The 25,327-nt window shown below is 36.4% G+C and overlaps 1 protein-coding gene across 1 annotated transcript; it reads left to right on the forward strand.

The window, feature by feature from the left end:
* The first annotated feature begins 373 nt into the window (after positions 1–373).
* On the forward strand, positions 374–4,649 carry LOC131073798 (GDSL esterase/lipase At5g03810). The gene is made up of 5 exons (XM_058010310.2): positions 374–821; positions 2,015–2,145; positions 2,278–2,514; positions 3,426–3,681; positions 4,113–4,649. The coding sequence occupies exons 1-5, from the start codon at positions 548–550 to the stop codon at positions 4,304–4,306; spliced, it is 1,092 nt and encodes a 363-aa protein (XP_057866293.2). The 5' UTR covers positions 374–547; the 3' UTR covers positions 4,307–4,649.
* The last annotated feature ends 20,678 nt before the right edge of the window (positions 4,650–25,327 follow it).

Raw genomic sequence — 25,327 nt, forward strand, 5'->3', positions numbered from 1 at the left:
TTTTCAGATAGACATAACTTAACAAACTATTTAAGTATTTCATACACCACCAAATAGAGATACTAACAATCTAAGAAAGAAATGAACCAGATAAAGCCAATATTTATGGCTCAGTGCTCACTACTTGTTTGGCAAAATGTAGAAGCTAGAGCAACTGCCAAGTCAAACAATGTTTATTATGTCTCCCATGAAATCGCATTAAAGCAGCATTTGATCAATTAAAAACCTTGAGAAATCTAGTAAGTGCAATCTTGAGTACAATCCATGGTCACTGCATGCTCATTATTTTAGATGCCTAACACTTCCACTCAGGCTTTATGATCATCACCAACGCTTTTTAAAGTGTCCATACCTACTGCTCCTATCTTAGATGGATACTTAATGACCATTAAACTATCGTGCCATCACAATAAAGGAGCTCAGCCATTATTAAGTGCTTCAAAGTGGCTTCTCCATCCACGTTCAGTTCAGTGCAGGCTGCACTACCACTACTGATTCCTTAATTGGAGATTCCTCATCTCCATTACAGAAGCTCTTTAAGTCATCTATGGGTAAGCCAATAGGAGTAAGGCCTCTTGGACCTAGGCCTATGTTAAGGCCATTGTGTATGATTGCTGTTTGTCTGGCTATGGTGGTCTGTAGTGTCCATGGACAACTTGTGCCTGCTCTGTATATATTTGGAGATTCCACTGTGGATGTGGGGAACAATAACTACTTGTACACTCTTGTTAAGAGTGATTTTCCTCCTTATGGCAGGGATTTTGACACCCATGTTCCAACAGGCAGGTTCTGTGATGGAAGACTGGCTACAGACTATGTTTGTAAGTTCTATAAAGCTTGAAATCCTCTAAGGAAGTCTCGAATGGTTTTAGAGGATATGGGTGGTAATCTTTTTTATGTTAGAGGTTTTGGGTGGTAGATTTTCTTATTTTTATCCCTTAAAAAAGTTTTGCCGTGATTTGGTTTTTTAAATTTATTGTGTAGAAAGATTTAAGCTGATGTGGGTACTCACTACTCACATTTCAATGCTTTAGAGTTTTTATTTTTATTTTTTGGAGATATTAGAAGTCGTTCTCAAATTTATTGCATGGAGAGCTTTTAGATTTTGTGGGTACTTCAATTTAAAGATTTAAGCTGATGTAGGTACTCACTCTTCACATTTCAATGCTTTGAGTTTCTTTGCTTTTGAGGTATTAGAAGTGTTTCTCAAATTTATTACATGTAGAGCTCTTCGATGTTGTGGGTACTTCAATTTTATTGCTTTTATTTGTTTTTGAGACTGAGAGGACTCTGTAGTTTTAGCATTCTTACTTAGATAACATTGACCGAGGGTAGAATCATATGTAATGGTTGATTGTCCTTGGACAGTCAGGGTTTGTTTGTGAGATGCAATGATCTAACACTGCCATGACTGATCTTAACCATTGATTGTATGAAACTGTATCATGATTTACTTGTGTTTTAGTGTATTTGCTTTATCATTTCTACTGGTTGGTAAGTCTTAATAAGCCAAATGCTTTAAGGTACTCAAAATTTTGGATGATGTTGTCATTTAAGATATGCGATAAATATGTAATGTGGGGTTAGGTATGATAGCTCTCTCTTCTTAAAGAATGAAGATTTGGTCTGTGTCATTTTCCATACACTGATGTACTTTCATTTCATAACCCTTGCTCCTCTTTTTTTTGTTAAAGAATGGAATTTAAGGGGTTAGGTATGATAGCTCTCTCTTCTTTAAGAGTGAAGATTTGGTCTAAGTCATTTTCCATACATTGAAGTATTTTCATTTCATAACCCTTAGTCTAGTGTTGCTCTTTATCTGTCTTTTTTTCTTTTTCTCTTTTGCTATTTTCCCTTGTTTATGGGTGAGAAGCGAAGTAACAAATTCATCAAGTTTGCCTTAATTTTTACTGTTATGCTGTGATGATTTTGTGAGTTTGATAGTGGATCCAGAAGAAACCAGGTTATTGGACTGAAATCATGATTTTTAAATTTGAGTTGTTTTGATCTGCAGCCGAAACATTGGGTTTCACATCCTTCCCACCTGCCTATCTCAGCCCTCAGGCCTCTGGTAAAAATATAATCACTGGAGTAAACTTCGCTTCTGGAGCTTCTGGCATATATGATGAAACTGCAAAGCTCTACGTATGATTATTGCAAACTTATACTTTCATGTGAAAGCTACTGTTTTCAGGCAAACTTGTACTTTAATATAGATGTTACTGTTTTCAGGCAATGTAATTTTAAAGGGTTTTTGGTTTGTCTTTTGTTTTACAGAATGCCATATCCTTGACACAGCAGTTGCAGTATTTCCATCAATACCAATCCAAGCTAACAAGCTTGGTGGGACAGCAGAATGCTTCATCTACCGTGTCCCAGGCTCTGTACATCCTCAGTTCTGGTGCCAGTGATTTTGTACAGAACTATTATATTAGTCCTATTCTCCTCAAGACCTTCACCGTTCCACAGTACATAGACACTCTTATATTACCAATGGTCTCAAGATTTGTTCAGGCAATTCTCATTCCAAATTTCCATTTCTCATTAAACCTGCTTTTATTAGATCAATAAATAAGTAGTTTCTAAGTTTCAAAATTAGAGGAATAAATAATTCTAATTTTTAATTAATTAAAAAATTGTGTAAAGGTACATTCTGATGTTTAGATAGAGAGTACATGTGCATTAACATCTTTGAATTAAATGAAAGCAGATTTGTAATGAAGCTTGTACTGACTGGAATTCTTTTATTCTGTTGTTCAGTTTTAAAATTATTTTTAAGTTTTGTATTTTGTTATTTAAATATGATAGTAAGTGAAGTGGACTTGTTAAAATTATATTTTAAGTTTTGTATTTTGTTATTTAAATATGATAGTGAGTGAAGTGGATTTGATCTTAGGAAATTTTCTAGTTATCATATCTGCGTTAAGATAGCATTGAGATAGGTGACTGTTTCAGAAAGCTTTGTATTTTGTTATATAAATGCGATAGTAAGTGAAGTTGATTTGATTTGGGAATTATATCCGATTCAGAATTGTATTGAGATAGGTAAAGTATATAGTGAATCATTCTTTCTCTCTCAATATAAATTTATGCCAATCACTACCCATGAATAAAAATATGGATCAATAAATTATGCAGTCAAATCTGATAGTAATATAATAAAGTTAAATATCATGTTTTAGAATATATTATTTTTAGCATGAACTAATACTGGGATAAAATCACTAGAGAACAAATCTAGTCTTGTGGGTATGAAGATCAATTGGCAGTCATGCTTGTTCTATGTAGAATTTCATCGGGTTCATTTCAAATACGCAGTTATACTTGTCACTGCAAATTGTATTTGAATTTATTTCTGTAACATGAGCCCAGAATGTCTCATTCACTCGTTCATATTTTGTTGTTGGTTATTTTCTTCGTAGCAGACTCTGTATAAATTTGGGGGTAGAAGAATTGGAATAACCTCTCTTCCTCCAATGGGATGCCTACCAGCTGCCATTACCCTCTTCGGACACGGCAGTAACGACTGTGTCACCCGCCTGAATCAGGATGCTCTGCTCTACAACCGCAAGCTCAACAGTACAGTAAAAGGATTAGCAGCCAAGCTGCCGGGGCTGAAAATTGCAGTGTTTGACATCTACACTGCTTTGTTAGACATCGTTAAGCACCCTTCAGACAATGGTAAAGATTCCTAATTCAATTCAATACCTATTTCACTCGGTAGTTTCTCACTAGATTTTGCTCAAAAGATGATGAGAATGTGGTTGAGAGCTAGGGTTTCTGGCCACAATTTTGCTCATGAGAAATTTTGTGGTGAAGATTCCCAATTCATCATCAATTTCACCCATTAGTTTCTCACTAGATTTTGCACCAAAAATGATGTGAATGTGGTGAGAGATGGTTTCTGATTTTTTTTCATTAAAATTTTGTAGTTAAGATTTTTAATTGGATATCTATTTTTCTTGGTTAGAAAATTACTTAAATCAATATTTCTGATCACAATTTTTTTTATGATATATCTTAATTCAATTATATAACATTAATTTACATCAATATTATAGATCACTTTCTATAATCCATTGATAAATGCTTTTTCTTCCAACAATTGCCAGGGTTTGCAGAGACTAGAAGGGCTTGTTGCGGGACAGGTATAATTGAAACATCAATTCTTTGCAATGAAAAGTCTTTTGGAACATGTTCCAATGCTTCCTCCTATGTTTTCTGGGACAGTTTCCATCCTTCCCAGGCTGCCAATGAAGTGCTTAGCAGTTCACTTGTTCTTCAGGGGATCTCACTTATTTTCTAAATATCGTGCTATGACATTTATGTTATGTTTTAAGTATATGTACTATACTGTTTTAGCCATGACGGCTATATATAGACGTTCTACAAAGTACTATAACAGTGAATATGTCATGAATGTGAAAAAGCTCTCATGAACAGGTGAGTTCAGAGGGTCTTCTCAGTCATCTGTTGCTTATAAGTGTTGAAAAGCACTGCATAAGAAATTTGTGCAAAAATGGTGTTGCTAGTTTCAAATGAACACCTACAGGGATATAAAAAATGACGGTGTTATGAAAAATTATTTAATATATTTGAAGGATTTGACTAAATAAAGATAACGTATGACAGAACAGATTTAAGTGTTTTTTTTGGGCGTTTTTAATTAGATTTTTGGACTTTCTTCCATCCATCAAAAAGGGCATCTCAGATATAGAAACCATTAAATGATAGCCCTATTTCATTGTGATATTTTCTTAATGGTTTATGTTGAGGATGAGCTCTCTGTTTGTAAGTGCACCCATTCGAGCTTATAGTGGAAGTGTTTACCCTTCTTTAGCCGCCTTTATAAAAAGGACATACCTAAAGAATTTTATGATTTTACAAGTTTTAAGTAGGTATGCCTTTTTTTATAAAGAAATGAAATAGTATTGTTGATATGAAACTATAAGAAATTATAAAAAGCCAATGTAATTGAGAGGAAGGACTTACAGAAATTTAATTTAATATTATTGCTGATACGAAACACATGAAATGCCACATGCTAAATATTTGTAGATATAGTTAGATAATGATTTTTTGGATATCTTTGGATTTGTCTTTTTATAGCCAACCCCCAATAGTATTTATTAAGGTTGTTTAGAGTCATAGGATATGTGCCTAAATATGATGTCATAGACATTCAATTTGAATATCTTTGGGTGTGCCTTCTTCTAACAAACACCCAATATCTTTTTATATCTAACCTCTAATAGTATTTATTAGGGTTGTTTAGTGTCATAGGATATATGCTTAAATATGATGTCGTAGGCATTCAATTTGAATATCTTTGAGTTTGCCTTTTTATAACTAACATCTGATATCATTTATTAGGTCTGCATTAGATCCAAAAGTAAACTTATTTTTAAGTACGCAGTATGGGGAAGAGGTATTGTAGTAGAGGTGAGTTCATATGTTTGGTCATCTTTATGGAGCTTATAGGTGTTGCGGTTGGCATCATAGAAAGCGCATTATAGTGCTATTGGTATGGAATGCCCAAGAGCAAATTAGAGTAGTCAAGGGGCGAGACCTCGCAGTCATTAGTGTCGCAAAATGGTCCAATAGCAAATGTGATAGAACAACGTTTATTAACCAGCAAATGAGGGCCATTCTGTCACATGTTTTAAAACACTACAATAATAAAGGGTATAATTGTGAGATAGAGACAAAATTGCACCTTCCATACCAAATAGTGTACAATCATGTTCAAGCACAAAAATTAGGAACAAGCTTATATCCATATTCTCATGTTTTATTGTTGAGAACATTATACATCTACAATTATATCTCCAATTCAATTAAAAGACAATAATCCTAGCCCTTATATTTATTTGTAACTAAAAGGGGGTAAAAATTTATTCAAACCAAGAGAAATACAAAGCAAGGGCTTTACATAGCTCTGCCAAGCTTTGCTAAGTGGTCCAACTTTTGGGACAAATCTAGAGGTAATTGACCTTTATGCACAATGTTCCAATTTTACACATGATCATAGGTTCGTTTGGCCAAACAATCCACCATTCCATTCCCTAGGAATATGAGTGAAAGTAATAGAATCCAAAGAAGCACACAAATCAATAATTTATGTAGCCACCAAAGCAAAATGCCAACTAACATCTTCAAAATTTTGCCTATTCAACATATTCACCACCACCTAGGAATCAGACCCACAATTATCATTCTCCACCCAAGCTGATAGTTGCACTCCACAACATATAAAATGGCAAGAACCTCCATCAAATTGTTCGTATGAAGACCTTTATAGACAAAAAAGATAAATTGAACAAAACCAGAACTATCTCGACCAACTCCACCAAAACCGATATGGCCAGGGTTTTTGCGAGAAGAACCATTCGTGAGGAGTTTCAAAACCCCTTGTGGAGGGGGAGACCAATGACCCTCCCTATATATCTTTTGAAGAGGACGTCGACATCTATTTCGCATGATCTGTCCTTGCGGAGGGGGAAAGATGAAGATGATTGCAACAATCAACATCTCAAGGATCCACTGTTTCAATCAAATCACATTTAGTTGAAATAGTTTCTCCCAAAGAATGAAGAATTTTCCACTACAATTGAAGAGTTGCCATCTTCACATCTTGAAATATCGAACAATTTTTCTCTAACCAAATATTCTAGATAATAAAGGAAAGGCCAAGAGCTCAAACAACTTGAAGAAAAAGAGGTCATAACAGGGGCCTTGCCCCAACGATCAAAGAACTCAGCCAAAGAAGAGACATGCCAATAGGTCTTATTCCACACCTCCCACCAAAAATCCCAAATCTCCCGAGAGAAAGAACATTGAAAAAAGAGATGAGAAACACTCTTCACTATTATAGCACAACGCACATCGAGGGGTTGTAAAAACCATGCTTGCACAAAGTATCCCACATAGACTGTGATTTTGAACCACCAACCACATGAAGAAATCACACTTGGGCCACAAAAACTTGTGCCAAACATATTTTCACCAAAGGACCTCAATGTCACCAAACATCTGTTTGCCAAGTTTCCCATAACTAATTGAAACATAGTACTTTCCAGATAAATCATTGCCAACCCAAGCCAAAACCATCATGTTCCACCAAAGCTTTGCAAGCACAAACAACAAGAATCTATGCCAACTCTCGTCTATCCACCTTTGATCCTCTTGGAGGCCATTCAAAAGAGTGCTTCCATCTAAAATTAACAACCAACCTACAATTCTGAGCCACCTTATAATGCTCAATTGTGTCCCAACTTGTAGTAGTAAAAATATCACAAAGGGACTGGATATAAGGATAAGAAGAAAGAATAGGAGGGTGATCATCCCAAGAATCTAATCCCAAAAGAGTTTGTGACCTCAAATGATAGATCCAAAAAAGTTGGCTCTTAACCAAATGAGCCCTTACTTTCAGAGTATTCTAGACTATAGAACCCCTCCCCTCCAAAGGAAAGCCAGGACCATCAAAAGAAATAACTTTTGGAAGATACTTATGGGAGAGGATATGGGCCCACAATTGATGTTGACTGGTACACCAACACCAATATAGCTTAGCTGCAAGAACTTGCCCATTCAAAATAGCAGAGCGTAATCCAAGACCTCCCTCTTTCTTTGGTCTGTACACAATTTCCCACTAAACAAGGCTCCACTTAGAAGACGACAAGTTTCCACTCCAAAGAAATTGTCGTGAGAGAGAATCAAACTCCTTAAGGAAACAAAGGGGTAGCTTGAACAGGACACCTGTAAATAGGCAGAGCCTGAATAATAGACTGAATAAGAGTCACTCTAGCATCAGAAGATAACCAACGATGAGGGTTGTTTAGTGTCATAGGATATGTGCCTAAATATGATGTCATATACATTCAATTTGAATATCTCTGGGTTTGCCTTTATATAGCTAACACCTAGTAGCTTTTTATAGCCAACCTCTAATAGTATTTATTAGGGTTGTTTAGTGTCATAGGATATGTGCCTATATATGATGTCATAGACATTCAATTTGAATATCTTTGGGTTTGCCTTTTTATAGTATTTATTAGGGTTGTTTAGTGTCATAGGATATGTGCCTAAATATGATGTCATAGACATTCAATTTGAATATATTTGGGTTTGCCCTTTTATAACTAACACCCAATATCATTTATTAGGTCTGCATTAGTTCCAAAAGTAAACATCTTTCCAAGTACACATGTTTTAAAAGACTACAATAATAAATGGCGTAATTGTGAGATAGAGACAAAATTGCACCTTCCATACCAAATAGTGTACAAGCACAAAAATTAGGAACAAGCTTATATCCATATTCTCATGTTTTATTGTTGAGAACATTATACATCTACAATTATATCCCCAATTCTATTAAAAAATAATAATCCTAGCCCTTATATTTATTTGTAACTAAAAGGGGGTAAAAATTTATTCAAACCAAGAGAAATACAAAGCAAGGGCTTTACACAGCTTTGCCAAGCTCCACTAAGTAGTCCAACTTTTGGGACAAATCTAGAGGTAATTGACCTCTATACACAATGTTCCAATTTTGCACATGATCAGAGGCCCATTTGGCCAAACAATCCGCCATTCCATTCCCTAGGAATATGAGTGAAAGTAATAGAATCCAAAGAAGCACACAAATTAAGAATCTGTGTAACAACCAAAGCCAAATGCCAACTAACATCTTCAAAAGTTTGCCTATTCAACATATTCACTACCACATGGGAATCAGACTCACAATTAGCCTTCTCCACCCAAGCTAACAACCACACTCCACAACATATAAAATGGCAAGAGCCTCCATCAAATTGTTAGCATGAAGACCTTTATAGACAAAAAAAAATAAATTGAACAAATCCAGAACTATCTTGACCAAATCCACCAATACCAACATGACCAGGGTTCTTATGAGAAGAACCATTCGTGTTGAGTTTCAAAACCCCTTGGGGAGGGGGAGACCAATGACCCTCCCTATATATCTTTCAGAGAGGATGTCGACATCTATTTCGCATGATCTGGCCTTGTCGAGAGAGAAGATGAAGATGATTGCAACAATCAACTTCTCGAGGATCCACTATTTCAATCAAATCACATTTAGTTGAAACAGTTTCTCCCAAAGAATGAAGAATTTTCCACCATAATTAAGGAGTCACCATCTTCACATCTTGAAATATCTGACAGTTCCTCTACAACCAAATATTCTAGATAATAAAGGAAGGACCGAGAGCCCAAACAACTTGAAGAAAAAGAGGTCATAATAGGGGCCTTGCCCCAACGATCAAAGAACTTAGCCAAAGAAGAGACATGCCAATAGGTCTTATTCCACACCTCCCACCAAAAATGCCGAATCTCTCGAGAGAAAGAACATTAAAAAAGAGATGAGAAACACTCTCCTCACTATTATAGCACAACACACACATGGAGGGGTCATAAAAAACATGCTTTCACAAATTATCCCACATAGACAGTGATTTTGAGCCACCAACCATGTGAAGAAATTGCACTTGGGCCACAAAAACTTGTGCCAAACATATTTTCACCAAAGGACCTTAGTGTCACCAAACATCTGTCTGCTAAGTTGCCCATAATTAATAGAAATAGAGTACTTTCCAGATAAATCATTGCCAACCCAAGCCAAAACATAATGTCCCACCAAAGCATTGCAAGCACAAACAATAAGAATCTATGCCAACTCTCGTCTATCCACCTTTGACCCTCTTGGAGGCCATTCAGAAGAGTGCTTCCATCTAAAACTAACAACCAACATACAATTCCGAGCCACCTTATAATGCTCAATTGTGTCCCAACTTTTAGTAGTAAAAATATCATAAAGGGATTGAATATGAGGATAAGAAGAAAGAATAGGAGGGTGATTATCCCAAGAATCCAACCCCAAAAAAGCTTGTGACCTCGAATGACAGATCCAAAAAGTTGGCTCTTAACCAAATGAGCCCTTACTTTCAAAGTATTCCAGACCATAGAACCCCTCCCCTCCAAAGGAAAGCGAGGAACATCAAAAGAAATAACTCCTGGAAGATACTTATGGAAGAGGATATGAGCCCACAATTGATGTTGATTGGTACACCAACACCAATATAGCTTAGCTGCAAGAACTTGCCCATTCAAAATAGTAGAGCGTAATCCAAGACCACCCTCTTTCTTTGGTCTACACACAATTTCCCACTAAACAAGGCTCCACTTAGAAGACGACAAGTTTCCACTCCGAAGAAATTGTCATGAGAGAGCATCCTACTCCTTAAGGAAAAACAAAGGGTTAGCCTGAACAAAACACCTGTAAATAGGCAAAGCCTGAATAACAGACTAAAGAAGAGTCACTCTAGCAGTAGAAGATAACCAACAATAAGTCCAATGAGTCACCTTCTTACGCAATTTATTAAGCAAAATCTGCTAGGAAGACCTTGGTTGTCTACCAACAACAAGAGGAATACCTAGGTAAACAAAGGGAAGTGATCCAATTTGAAACCTCAAAATAGTTGCAATCTGCCTTTGAATAGCCAAAGGAATGTTAAAGAAGAAAATAGAAGAATTCTGCTCATTGATCTTCTGACCTGAACCAACAAGGCAGGTATCCAAAGCTTTCTTGAATGATTCAGCTTCCCAAATACGAGCCATCCCCATAAGAGTCGTGTCATCCACAAACTGAAGATGAGAAAGATTTGGAAAACCATTGCCCTAGTGCCAACCATGAAGCAAGCCCTAAGAAACCCAAAACTTAAGAAAAACGACCCAACCCCTCAGCCATAATAATAAATAGATAAGGAGATAGAGGGTCTCCTTGTCGGAGGTCCTTGGAGGCTCCAAAAGTCTCTGAAGGTTCTCCATTCACAATAATAAAAAATGAAGAAGAAGTAACACAACTCATAGTCCAACTCACCCAATCTAGACAAAAACGAAAGGCTAAAAGAACCTTCTCAAGAAAGCGCCACTTAACTCTGTCATAAGCTTTGGCCATGTCCAACTTAATGAACATAGATTTTTCATTATGTCGCCATAGAATGAATGACTTTAGAGGCCACCACCACCACATCTAGAATTTGTCTACCAACAATGAAATTCCCTTGCTCCATATTTATTTTATAAAGTCTAAATGTATTGTTTAATTTATTATTAAATTAAATTTAAAATATATATAATTTTTTTAATTTCCTTAACAATAACCCTTATTTCATTATATGTGATGAAGTCATTATTTCATTTGTAATAAATAACCACCATAATATTATATATTGAAATATTTATTTTCCTCACAATAAATAATCCCCATTCTATCATGTATTGAAATCTTTATTTCCTCAAACAATTAATTGTCTCCATCCTATTAGTTGTTGAAATCCTTTATTTAATCAATCTCAATTTTGTTTGAAGATTGAAACTTCCTTAACTTTGTGTCAAATCCTAGAATCAATTACATATAATTCAAAGACATAAAAGACATGCAATGTAAAATGCATAGGTATATGTTTATCAATGATTGATACAATTTTTGAATGTTGTTACTTCGTAGTGCACTTATTGTGATACTTATATGATTTAAAAATGATTTTTAGTGTCTTAGGACTTGCCCTTATTGAATAATCATTCAATTTGAATTTCCTTGTGTGCAAGTTGATTGGTAACAATCTAATTTTCCAAAAGGGTTGGTTTAGAATGGTAGGAACTGTTTGAAAATGGGGGACACAATCATGAGAATGATTGTTCAAGGGATAGAATTGCACCTGTGTGATCTATTTCCAAAATTAGTAATATATGAAATGAGATATAACATGGATTGATGTAGGCTAATGCAGTGTTATGTCGACTCATGTAAAAAATAGGCTAACTTAATAACTAGGGTAGCATATTTCAAGACAAGGCCAAAGTGGGTGTGTAACAAGTGGATAAAAGAGTAAGGCATAAATTTTCTCTACATTATGCCCTTGCTTTGGCATGCATGTGAAATATATCAACCATAAATTTGAAAGTAAAGGAGATAGTAATTGGAACGACATATTGAAAAAGGATATGTAATTTTGACAATACCTATTGATTTCTTCATGCTTTAGGTTTAAGAACTACATCTTAGAACTTGCACACACACATGAAGAGGGCTTAGTACCACTTGCACTAAACATGCAAAAAATCACAATATTTTTTTGTTCACGTAATTAGCACACACACATGAAGAGGGCTTAGTAGCACTTGCACTAAATATGCAAAAAAGCACAATCATTTTTTGTTCACATAATTATGTCATTCTTTAGATGTAAAAGCAACAATAAGAGAATAAAGTTGACTTTTTACAATTGTGGCATAAGGCCCATGAAGGTGTTACTTTGAATGAAAAGGTTGATGCAAGACCGACTAAAATGTTGTCGAGATATTAGGTCAACAACACAACAATAACATGCAATAACAATTTCAAATTCCATTAGGAATACATTGATAAATTGTTTTTTTAAATCGGTAATGGGCACTATTTAAGGTTTTGAATACTATTGTTGTTCAAATCTACGAACACACCAACCCAACGAAAGTACCAAGCTTGCGAGCCAAGTGGCCTAGCGAGGATTTGAACCTTGGTGGCGGTTTCACCATGCACGTGTCTTAACCATTGCACTACATGGGTCACCCCTACATTGATAAATTGTTAATTGGAAAGAAAGAGCAAAAATATAAATATTTAAACCACCTCAACATATATATATATATATATATATATATATATATATATATATATATATATATATATAGAGAGAGAGAGAGAGAGAGAGAGAGAGAGAGAGAGAGAGAGAGAGAGAGAGAGAGAGAGAGAGAGAGAGAGAGATTACGTAAAAACCCATACCATTTAAGATAACATAAGTTAATTTAGTCTAAAAAATGGAGTATATCAATGCATCAACTTCTTTATTCAATATAGTACCATTCTAGTCGAGTAGCCTTATAATTTAAATAACACAACTTCCATGCTAAGCCTCAATGTATAGAATTTTAAGGAGGCCAAAAAACTATAGCACAATACCATGGGTCCAAAAATGGTCCCAAGATAGTAATAAACATTCTAAAAAAACACTACATGTATTGGCCTCCAATTTAGAAAGTAACTCTGTGCATAGACATCTTTGACCAAGGTCACCATAATGGGCATTTATAACTCTCAAATACTCCAATATTGCCAAGTTTGACCTTCCAAATATAACCCCTTATTTATTGACCACTTACAATAATATTTTCAAATCATTATTGAATAAGTAAATAAATATGCCTCCACAAGTTGAACACTTACAAATGCTGTGATGTAGAGTGGGCAACAAGAAGGTAAGAAGACCCAATACACCCTTCTCTATCAAATCAAGGCTTATTACAACCCCCAACTAGGGTTCTACACACATACCAATGTAATCAATCAACCACAACACTTCCTAAGGAGGGTTTATGCTATTTGAGAATCAAGGTCACTCACCCTATGCCTTGCACCCAATTTTGGTGACTTCCTACTACACCCGGGTCAAGGAACCCCAAATAGGCATATTCCTTGTAGCCCTTTTTGACTGGTATTTCTCAACTAATTCAAATTTTCCTCAAAGAATCCTAGAAAAAAATTATATTTCAGAGTACCCTTTTGGGGATTACATTAAATTCCAAAAGATAGAGTTATGAACCTTCTCTAACTCTCCCAAGCACCTATTAGGATTACAGACCTAATAGGCCTAATTAGGCTTGTTTTCCAAAGCAACTACTTAAGAATGGGGTTGCAGGACCTAACTCACTCTTTGGGCATGTTAATTAGGTATCTAATGAACCAAAACCACCCTTAGACTAGTTCCCAAACTTTCCTTAAGGTGAATGCTCTCTCATTCCTCCTCAAGGCTAGGCTAAACACACGATTTTGTTTCACCTAGGGTATGGTGGAAACCATACAAAAACTCACTCCTAGATTCCACCCTTTTGGAATCACAATATACACACCCTCAAACTACATTTCACAAAGGTCCGATGAGTTCCTCAATAGGATCTGCAAGTTAGGGCCATTATTTTGGTGAAATCCTATGAACCTGATTTCTAAGTGATAGTTTTTGGAAAATTGCCCACAACTTGCTCCAGACTCCACCAATTTGAGTTAGACCACTTGTATTCAAACCTTCACTCACACCACAATCCAAAAAATTTAAAATTTCATGCCAACCATGTTGGGCTGATGATGATTGTAATATATTCATCATATGTTGTCATTGATGAAACACACACACACACACACACACACACACACACACACACACGTTCATATTGTCTACTAGTGTAACTTCAATATTGTTTACACTACAACCGGTATACCAAGAGACAACCAGTGGATATACATTAGTCGACATTGAGACGAAGATCAAGCGGAGATCATGACAAAATATTCAAGGATAATGGTTCATATATTTAACTCCAACCAGTATTGATTGTTCCAACCGGTATTTGTTGATTGTGTGATGAGTTATCCCACTGAAAAGTTTTTGGTGGTATTTTTTGTGACGAGTTATGGTGACTTGACCAGATACACTGCACTTAGGAAATTGTGTTATAATTTCTTTAGGCCGACATGAAATCTAAATGTCTATATATTGACATCATAATGAATTATTTTGATATGATATGATGATGATAAGAGAGAGAAAGTGATATGCTATGTGTGAGAGGAGAAAAGTGTTAAGTTGCAGAGTGTGTTGAATAGAAGTGTTGAAAATGTTTAGAAGGATCTGATCAAGCAAGTATTGTGCTACTTAGACAGATCAAACCATTCCCGTTGTCTTCTAACAATTACAGTAGAAGTAAAATCCCCTAATCGGGTAATCTCTAACAAGCTTCTATGTACAAATCCTCTAACAGGGTGATCCATTAGTTTGGATTTAGAAATCCTCCACCGAGGTTACTCCTAACAGGGTACAAGCTTCTAATCAAGCTTTGGGATCTCTAACCAGATTTGCTCCTAGTAGAACACTTTGTAGACCCTAACCGATCATTTATCTATTACTATAGATAGTTAACTTGTGAGTTCCATCTCACCATGGTTTTTACCTATTTGGGTTTTCCACGTATAAATATTTGTGTTATGGTGGATGTTTTACTTATTGTGGATGTTGTTATATCATTTTGGATTACATGCATTTTATTTAAAATCTTTGTTAAGTTCATCTACCGGTTACTAGCTAAAGTAGTATCATTTTTGGTGGCACTAATTTACCCCCCCTCTCAGTTCTTTTCAAGTCTATCAAACCAATCCTCTGCCATATCGTACAGTACGGAAAACCAATGAAAATGGGCAAAATCTGAGTTTTTTTGCTTATTCAAACCACCAAATGTTTACATCCAATATCCAACCCACTCACAGATGATCACTAACGCACAAAGAGGCCTTCCCCCAACAACTACAATTGATTTTCAACTAGTTAGGACAGTTGGAACTTCTTTGCCAATCGGTGGGGAAATGTTGCTTAGCAACTTTTGCAACTTTTTACATCTTTTGACAACTTTTCAAATTTGACATTCCAAAGCCCCTAATAGACTTTGTAGACCAATCCTAAGCCTAAAACAACTTAGGACAACTTAACAACATACCTCCCACCCTAGATGAATCCATGATCAGAGTTGGTCACTAGGTTTATAAATGACCTAGAGCCAATTGACCTTACAAGAGGTTCTTTATTACATTCATAGGATCCAAAGATCCACACTGATCCAAAATACCATCCTAGGGTGTAAGACCACCTACCAACACACAAACAACAAAAAACTCCAAAACCAAGAGGTGCCCTGCACCATACTCCCGAGGTTAGAAATAACTCAAGTCTCTTGAGTTGGCAAAGCTGGAACCTTGCACACAATCTTCTCCAAAGCCTAGTTTGTCATCCGGGTTGCATCTTCTAAGGGTTTGTCCTTCCATTGGATTGTACTCATAGTAAGTATGCCTCCTTATTTTCTTACTCACCCTCCTGTTAAGTACATGCTCGACTGCAAGCTTAGTTTGCCTAGGTAGGTCTTATAACATCTCTTCCTTGCTGGAAGTATCTGAACTTGCATCACACACGTTAGTAACAAGACCTTTATATACATAGATATCAGAAACATTGAAAGTGTTAGAGAGACCAATATCTGGTTGGAGATCAATCTTGTAGGCATTGCTGCCACATTTTTGGATGATCTTGAAAGGACCTATCTTCTTCTTCTTCATCAACTTGGTGTATTTATCCTTAGGGAGTCTCTCCTTGAGATGAATCATTACCATATCTCCAACCTTAAACTGCAAATCTCTCCTTTTCTTATCTGTTGCATGCTTGTACTTGTCTAAGGTTTTATCTAACCTATCCTTGACTTGTTGATGGATATCCCTCATTACTTTTGCAATGTCCTTTGCTTGTGCACTTCTTTTATCTAGATCTTTCACATCTCTCAACTCCAATACACCTCTAGGGTGTGATCCATACACTATTTCAAAGGGACTGTGACTAGTGCTTCTATTCACTGAGTCATTATAAGAAAATTATGCTTGAGGAAGTATTTAATCCCATGTAGTTTCTTGATCCTTAGTCAGACACTTTAATAGGTTTCGAAGTGACCTATTGACGACCTCAGTCTGTCCATCAAATTGTGGATGATAGGCTTATGTGAATGACAAATTGGTACCCAACCTTCTCCAAAGAGTTCGCCAAAAATGTCCAATAAACTTAGAATCTTTGTTTGAGATAATTGGCAGTTGCAAACCATGTAATCTTACAACCTCCTTGAATAATATACTTGCTATATGGGATGCATTATGTGTGGTTTTACAAGGTAGAAAGTGAGCCTTTTTGGAAAATCTTTCAACAACTACATAGATGCTATCATGACCCTGTTTAGTCTTTGGAAGTCCTAATACAAAGTCCATGCTGACTGAATCCCATGGCTTGCTTGGTATGGGCAAAGGAGTATACAAACTTGTATTTGAACTGCTACCCTTGGCCTTTTGACAAATCATACAACCTTCCACATACTTTATGATCTTAGTCTGCATCTTAGGTTGAAAATAGAATCTCCTAACCAACTCAAGGGTCTTGTCAATCCCAAAATGACCTGTCAATCCCCCACACTGCTTCTCTTTCACAATGTTTTCCCTCATGGAACCTTTAGGGATGAAAATTTGACTTCCCTTGAAAAGTAGACCTTCCTACATAATAAAATCTGAGAACTCCTTGTGGTACTTGTCACCTATTTTGTGACACACTTGGTATGCTTCTTTGAAATCCTCATCTTCCTGGTACATATCCTTTATGAAATTGATTCCTATGCTCTCCAATTGAATCTCCTTCACTGTCAAATTCCTCTTGCTAAGGGAATCAACTACCTTATTTGTTACTCCTTTTTTGTGCTTGATGGTGAAAGTGAATGCTTAAAGATATTCCATCCACTTCATATGTCGGTGATTCAACTTGTCCTGCCTATTCAAGAAACTCAGAGCATGGTTATCAATATAGACTATAAATTCCTTTGGCAACAAATAATGCCTCCATTTCCTCAAGGATTGGACCATTGCATACATCTCTAGGTCATAGGTTGAGTACTTTTATTTGGCCTCATTCAATTTTTCACTAAAGAAGGTTACTGGTCTACCTTCTTGACTCAAGAATCCCCCTAGTGCCTTGTTGCTTGCATCATATTCTATGGTGAAAACCTTATGAAAATCAAGTAAAACCAATATAGGTTTCTCTACTACTCTTTTTATCAAATACTCAAAGGACTTATCTGCTTCACTAGTCCATACAAACTGACATTTTCTACCCCCTTTGATAGTATCAATCACAGGTGCACATACACCACTAAAATTCTTAATGAACTTCCTATAGAAGCTTGCAAGACCATGAAAACTCTTTACCTCACTTGCATTTATAGGTGTAGGCCAATTGAGGATTGCTTCCACCTTGGATGGATCCATCTTGAGGCTGCTCTTGGAGATTACAAAACCAAGAAACACCAACTCTTCCTGCAAGAAGACACATTTCTCCAAATTGATCTTCAACTATTCTTCATTCAATATTTTCAATACCAAATCTAGATGTGTTAGATTGTCATCGCTATTCTTGCTAAAAATAAAAATATCATCTAAGTACACAACAACAAAATGATTGATAAAAGGTTTCAAGACTTCATTCATGAGTCTCATGAATGTACTAGGGGCATTTGAGAAGGCAAATGGCATAATTAGCCATTCATAAAGTCCTTCATTTGTTTTGAATGATGTCTCCCACTCATCTCCCTCTCTTATCCTGATTTGATGGTAACCGCTCTTCAAATCCACCTTAGAGTAGTACTTGGCTCTTGCTAGACAACCCATCAAGTCCTCTATCTGAGGCATAGGGAGCCTATACCGGATTGTGATCTTATTTATGGCTCTTGAGTTTGTACATGACCTCCATGTACCTTATTTCTTAGGAGCCAATACTGCAGGGACATCACAAGGGCTAATGCTCTTCCTTATGAACCCTTTTTCTAGCAACTCATGTACTTGCCTTGCAAGCTCTTCATTTTGATTAGGGGTCAATTTATATGATGCTTTGTTGGGAAATGTTGAGCCTGGTATGAGGTCAATATAGTGACTCACATCTCTGAAAGGTGGTAGGGTCTCTGGTTTGCTTCCTGCAACTTTCCAACAACTCTTTTACTTCCCTAGGACCTGCAATCCTTTCTTGCACCTTGTCTTCCTCTTTCTTTCTCACTTCTTCTCTTGGCTTCACTACTATGGCAAAGCATGGGGTACCCTTCTCTTTGATTGTCTGCATAAACTCCTCTTTACCTACTATCATGATACTAGTCACAACATGACTATCCTTACCATCATCTGGTAGTGGAGTCATAGTGTATTGCACATCATCTTTGGTCAACTTGTAAATTTTTTTTCTCCCATCATGTCTCAAGTTTACATCATACTGCCATGGTCTTCCAAGGAGTAAGTGGCAAGCATCCATATCTGCAACATCACACAAAATCTTGTCTCTATATTCTCCTATTTGGAAATCAACCCAAACTTGTTCACTTACTAAGGCTTGTTGCTCTTTGCTCAACCAGAAGACTTTGTAGGGGCAGGGGTGAGGAATTTTTTTCAATCCAAGCTTGCTAACCATCTTAGTTGAAGCAAGATTATCATTTGACCCTGAGTCCACAATGACTCTACATACCTTTCCACTTACCTTGCAAGTAGTTCTAAATAGTGTCTTCCTCTGTGGTGGCTCCTTGACGGTTGGTACCTTCAAGAGGGTCCTTTGGAACATCAGACACTCCCCTTGCTCTAGATCTGCATATCTTGAAGGTGAGTTCACACTTTGGGTGTCCTCCTCCTGTGCCAAATGAACTCTCCTTTCTCCACCTTGACTATTAGAGCCTTGTTTTTCTAGGCATCTAATTGATTGATGGCCAACTTGATTACATGTAAAACATCTTCTGGTGAACACATTGGCTCCTCTACCCCTAAATATACCTCAGCCATTTGGTCTCCTTCCTCTGAAACTACCTAGGTGTGACTTGGTTCTCCTTCTGATTCCTACTTACTTGACTCTCCTTGTGGTTTAGGAGATGTTTCTCTTCCACCAAATCTGCCTCTTCCTCTAAAGTTACCTCCTCTTCATCTATCTTGATGGTCTCCCTTTCTTCTAAACTTTTCTTCAATCCTTAGTGCCATCTGATAGCATTTGTGAACTGTCTCAGGATTGAAGAGACTGAACTCATCTTGAATGACATACTTGAGGCCATTCATGTATCTTGCCAACTTTTGCTTCTCATTCTCTGACACCTTTTCTCTCAAGGACAATTTATGAAACTCTTTTGTGTATCCATTGACATCCAAATCCTTTTTTCTTAGGCTATGGAACTTATTGTGTATTGTCACTTCATAGTTTTCAGGTACAAATTGTCTTTTCACCTCTGCAACCATCCTCTTCCATGATGAGATGGGGTTCTTTCCCTCTTCTACTCTCTCATTTTGCAAGAAGTTCCACCAACTAAGGGCAGATCCTTTCATCTTGGATTTAATAGTCTTCATCTTTTGGTTATCAAGCACATCTTCACACTCAAAGTGGTTCTCTAAGGCCTCCAACCAATCCATGACCTCCTCTGGGTTCATCTTCTCAGTAAACACAAACATACTTTCTTTGTCATCTTCGCTCCCTACTATCCCAAAGGATTCAAGGAAAATTCTCTGATATGTAGGTATCCTTTCTCTTGTCTGCAAAAGGACACCATCCTCATTCCTTTATTATTCTTCTTCTTTAGAGTCTCCTTTCTTCTTATCCATCTTACCCATCAACCTATCCAATTCTTTTCTCGTCTCTTTGTTGGTTGCCGCCTACTCTCTTACCAACTTGGCCGATTCATTGTTGGTCACCCTCCTTCCATCACTAGTGTCTTCTCCTTCTGACATATTTCCAACCTCCTTCTAACCTCAATAACCTTTAAGGCTCTGATACCACCTGATGCAGAGTGGGAAACAAGAAGGTAAGAAGACCCAATACACCCTTCTCTGCCAAACCAAGGCTTATCGCAACCCCCAACTAGGGTTCTACACACATACCAATGTAATAAGTCAACCACAACACTTCCTAAGGAAGTTTTAGGATATTTGACAATAAAGGTCACTCACCATATTCCTTTCACTCAATTTTGGTGGCTTCCTACTACACCCGGGTCAAGGAACCCCAAACAGGCCTATTCCTTGTAGCCCTTTTTGATCAGTATTTCTCAACTAATTAAAATTTTCCTCAAAGAATCCTAGGAAAAATTACATTTAAGAGTACCTTTTTGGGGCTTACATTCAATTCCAAAAGATATATTTATGACCCTTCTCCTGCACCCCCAAGTACCTATTGGGATTACAGACCTAATAGGCCTAATTAGGTTTGTTTTCCAAAGCAACTACTTAAGAATGGGGTTGAAAAACCTAAAAAAATCCTTGGTAATGTTACTTAGGTAACTAATGAACCAAAACCTCCCTTATACCGGTTCCCAAACTCTCCTTAGGTGATTGTTCTCTGATTCCTCCTCAAGGCTAGGCTAAGCACATGGTTTTGTTTAACCTAGGGTATGTTGGAAACCACACCAAAACTCACTCCCAGATTCCACCCTTTATGAATAAAAATTATAAAAAACCCTCAACCTACATTTACCAAAGGGTCTATTAGTTTCTCAATAAGATTTGCAAGTTAGGGCCATTCTTTTGGTGAAACCCTATGAATCGGATTTCTGAGTGAGAGTTTTTGAAAAACTGCTCACAACTTGCTCCAGACTCCACCAATTTGAGTTAGAACACTTGCATTCAAGCCTGTACTCACACCAAAATCCAACAAATTAAAAATTTCATGCCAACCAATCCTCTATTAGATCATACAATATGGAAAACTAGTGAAAATGGGCAAAATCTGAGTTTTTTTATTTATTCAAACCACCAACTTCTTACATCAAATATTCAACCCACTCATGTATGATCTCTAAGGAAAAAATAGGGCTTCCTCCAATGAATACAACTAATTTTCAACTAGTTAGGACCGTTGGAACTTCTTTGCCAATCGATGGGGAAATGTTGCTTAGGAACTTTTGCAACTTTTTACATCTTTTGACAACTTTTCAAATTTGACATTCCAAAGCCCCTAATGGACTTTGTAGACCAATCCTAAGCCTAAAAAAACTTAGGAAAACTTAACAACATACCTCCTACCCTAGATGAACCCATGATCATAGTTGGTCACTAGGATTATAAATGACCTAGAGCCAATTGACCTTACAAGAGGTTCTTTATTACATTCATATGATCCAAAGATCTACACTGATCCAAAACACCATCCTAGGGTGTAAGACCACCTACCAACACACAAACAACAAAAAAAATCTAAAACCAAGAGGTTCCCTGCACCATGTTGAGACAAGGGTTGAATCAACATATATTAAAGCATAATCAATTTAACTAGTCAATTATCATTCATTCTATTTACCACAAGTGCAAAAGTAAAGATTTGAAAAACATAATAAAAATCACACATATACACCAAGATTTTACATGGAAAATCCAATGAGGGAAAAATCATGGTGAGAACTATTCCACTATATGAAAAACAAGTTAGAATGTTTTAAGCTCAAGGCCAAGAAGCTCACTGCCACTGATATGGACTTGCAAGATTGAGGCACACAAACTCAGGGCAAGATACAAAAATACTTGTAGATTTTGAAGATCACTTCTCCAGGGCAAGATACATTATATATGAAAGAGAAACATCAATATGATTTAGCTACACACAATTGCTTCCATTGATATGTTGATTACAATTCATTGTTAAAACACATATGAAACTGACTTCATTACCGCTTTATTATATTTTTGAGCCTTTGCACAACTTTATATACACTTCGCACAACACACACAAGTCATACATTCATATCCAAAATGATTTCATCCTTTATATACCATTGGCAATTAAAAAACATCAATTAGGTTGGCCTAATTAGATGTAATGTGTAGGATCACAACAATTGGCCCAAAAATAACCTTGAAGGAAATACAAAAGGTAAAGTGAAACATGTGAGGCACCACACGATGTCGACAAACTTTCCAGATTATTTGAAAATGATTCCTATAATTCTGCATGCTATTGCATGAACCAAAACATCACAAATCAACTCCAAATGATAAAACAGTTAAGATACACTAACTCAACTTACTCCAATTATAACACAAACCAATAAAAACACTCATGTATGCTCAACATACCATCACCTAATATCAAAAATCCAAATCATCAGACCACATCACCAAAATACCTGAAGGCAAAGGAATGTAACACATTCTTGTACATTGTCACTGTACAAACCTGAATTCGGATCAATATAATTCAAATTGTAGGCCAAATGGGAATCTAAAAACTGGAATAAACTCTGCATTTGCATCCATCAATATTATATTTCAATCCCAAGAACTGATGAAACATATGTGCCATAATGCAGACCAAAATCTAAACGAACTCTAACAGTCTATTCACTGGAAATTTGTTGGCATGATTGGGATAAGTGATGTAGATGAAAAATGGTGACTGAACCGGTAAAGGACTATTTGTGATGACATTGTGATGACGAGATTGAGATTGCATGATCAGATGAATTTGATCAGTTATTTGTGTTGTCATTGATGGCAACTGATGTGTACTATGTTGTGTTTTGTCATCTAAGTCTTTTGGTTTACTGGAAATTCCTTACCAGTATTATATATAATGAACTGGGAATTACGACCTTAACTAGTAAACGAGGAATGTTTTGATTTGATTTGGTGATTAGTGATGACTGAAGTGTTGTGGTTTGTAATGTGAGCTTGTATCATTGTAATATGTATCTGACCAAAACCGCATCATGTTTTGGTTATCGAAAAATCATGTTTATGATTTTTGTTGTGTTTTTGCTAGGGTTTAAGAATGGTTTAAGGACCGGTAAAGAATTATCTTATCCGGTAATGATTTTTGGTTTGGCGGTGATCTACATCAAGTTCAAATGTTAGTGATGATGTGGCACAAACTGCATGAAGTGTTTGAAAGATGTTTTGGCATGTTTGGAGAGCGAATTTCTTGGGAATATGCAAAGTGCTTAGTGGAGTGTTCTAAGGGTTTGACTTTGTATTAGATCGAGATGTGATGATCATTAAATGGTTGTAATTGATTTGTAATTGATTGTAATGCTTCATATGATGATCAATGATGATCTGTAATGATTTGTAAAAGATCTGTGGTGATCTATGTTGTAAGTCTTAGGGTTTTATAACTGACTAAGTTGAAAAGGTTATTTATGTCGGTATAGTTGATGTTTGTTGTGTCGGTGGTTTTGAGAAAAGTGTGAAGCCAAACTAGAGTATGAGATGTTAGGATTCCCACAGATACAAAAGGGGGGGGGTAATTAGTATCTAACTAGTTATTAGAATTTCTTAACTTAAAACATGTAGAGCAAATTAAACTGTGTACCGGTAAGCAAAAAATAATGCAATAAATAGAGATAAAAGCAACCACTTGAAAGACACACCATAACACAACATTTTAATGAGGAAATCCAGTGTGGGAAAAACCTCGGTGGGATTTGTGACCCACAATATTCACTTACTGGCCAATAAGAGAATATTACTATTACAAAAGGGGCCTGCACATGTAGGAAGGCCAAGTGCCTAGAGCTCATTGCTCAAAATAGAAGTCTCACTGACTTACAAAAATGGATTATATAAATCTAGTGTCTTGTACTACTTTAGAATAGCATCTATAATGCCAGATCTAGTACCGGTTTCTACTCTGCTTCTTACATAAACCCTTAACCTATATTTCGCATAATAGGTCTGCTTAATTACATTCCTTATCTTACTCATAAATACTCTACAATGATCTCTCTTATATAAGAGTCATTTTACATCATGCCAAGTCGGCTTATAAAGATTTTACAACAATAAACAAAATATATTATAACAAAAATCTTGTCGGCCTCTGTGCCGATATGCTTTCTTTCACTGCCGGTGCCAGTGGTCTGAGTGTCGGTGTAGAGTCTAATCTTGGTAATTCCGGTGAATTGCCTTGTCGGTGTCATAGGATTGTAAGGTTGCCATCAATGACAAAAACTTCAATCACTTACAATGTCTCATTGGAGTGTGCATATGCCAACAATCTCCCCCTTTGGCATTGATGGCAACACTCATGAGAAAATTTCAAAAGTGTATCCAAAACTTGTAATCTAAAAATTGTTTCCAAATATATGTATCAAAATATATGAGCTCCCCCTAAGTAGGTGAGTCCTTTGCCTGATTATTTTCTCATACCACTACTCCCCCTTTGGCATCAATGACAAAGGTTGTCAAGGTGTCAATAGAGTTGTAGTTTTCTGCCTCAACCTTGTAACTGTATGGTTACAATTTGAAAAATATCCGCCAAAACCAAATTTATGCTGTCCATAAACTTCTTACTATCTTTTATTGCTGCCTCTGTTCTTTGAACTATACTGGTGAGGTGCTGCATATGCTCTGCCGGTGTTTTCTGTCCTTGTATTAATACCTCATATATTTCCTTCCTCAAGGATGCTAGATAGTCCAGTCTTGGACTTAGTCTTTGTCTCAGATTCTTAGCCTTGTTTATTATTGTTTCCTTTTCTCTTTCTAACTTAAGTAATTCATCCTCAAAACTTGTTATCTTTTGCTCAAAAACTGATAATGTATCAGCTGAGTTAACAAAACTATCAACAAGTTTATTGATTTCATCCCATACCTTGCTCATTTTCTTATCTATGTCAACTGTTAGGAAGTTTG

The sequence above is a fragment of the Cryptomeria japonica genome, chromosome 9 (assembly GCF_030272615.1).
Source record: "Cryptomeria japonica chromosome 9, Sugi_1.0, whole genome shotgun sequence".
Classification (NCBI taxonomy): Eukaryota; Viridiplantae; Streptophyta; class Pinopsida; order Cupressales; family Cupressaceae; genus Cryptomeria; species Cryptomeria japonica.

Bases quoted from the DNA above. Each gene is read 5' to 3' on its own strand.
- LOC131073798 (XM_058010310.2), top strand. From the start codon at position 548: ATGGGTAAGCCAATAGGAGTAAGGCCTCTTGGACCTAGGCCTATGTTA. The intron at 822-2,014 runs GTAAGTTCTATA...TTTGATCTGCAG, and splicing joins ACTGGCTACAGACTATGTTT to CCGAAACATTGGGTTTCACA. The intron at 2,146-2,277 runs GTATGATTATTG...TTTGTTTTACAG, and splicing joins ATGAAACTGCAAAGCTCTAC to AATGCCATATCCTTGACACA.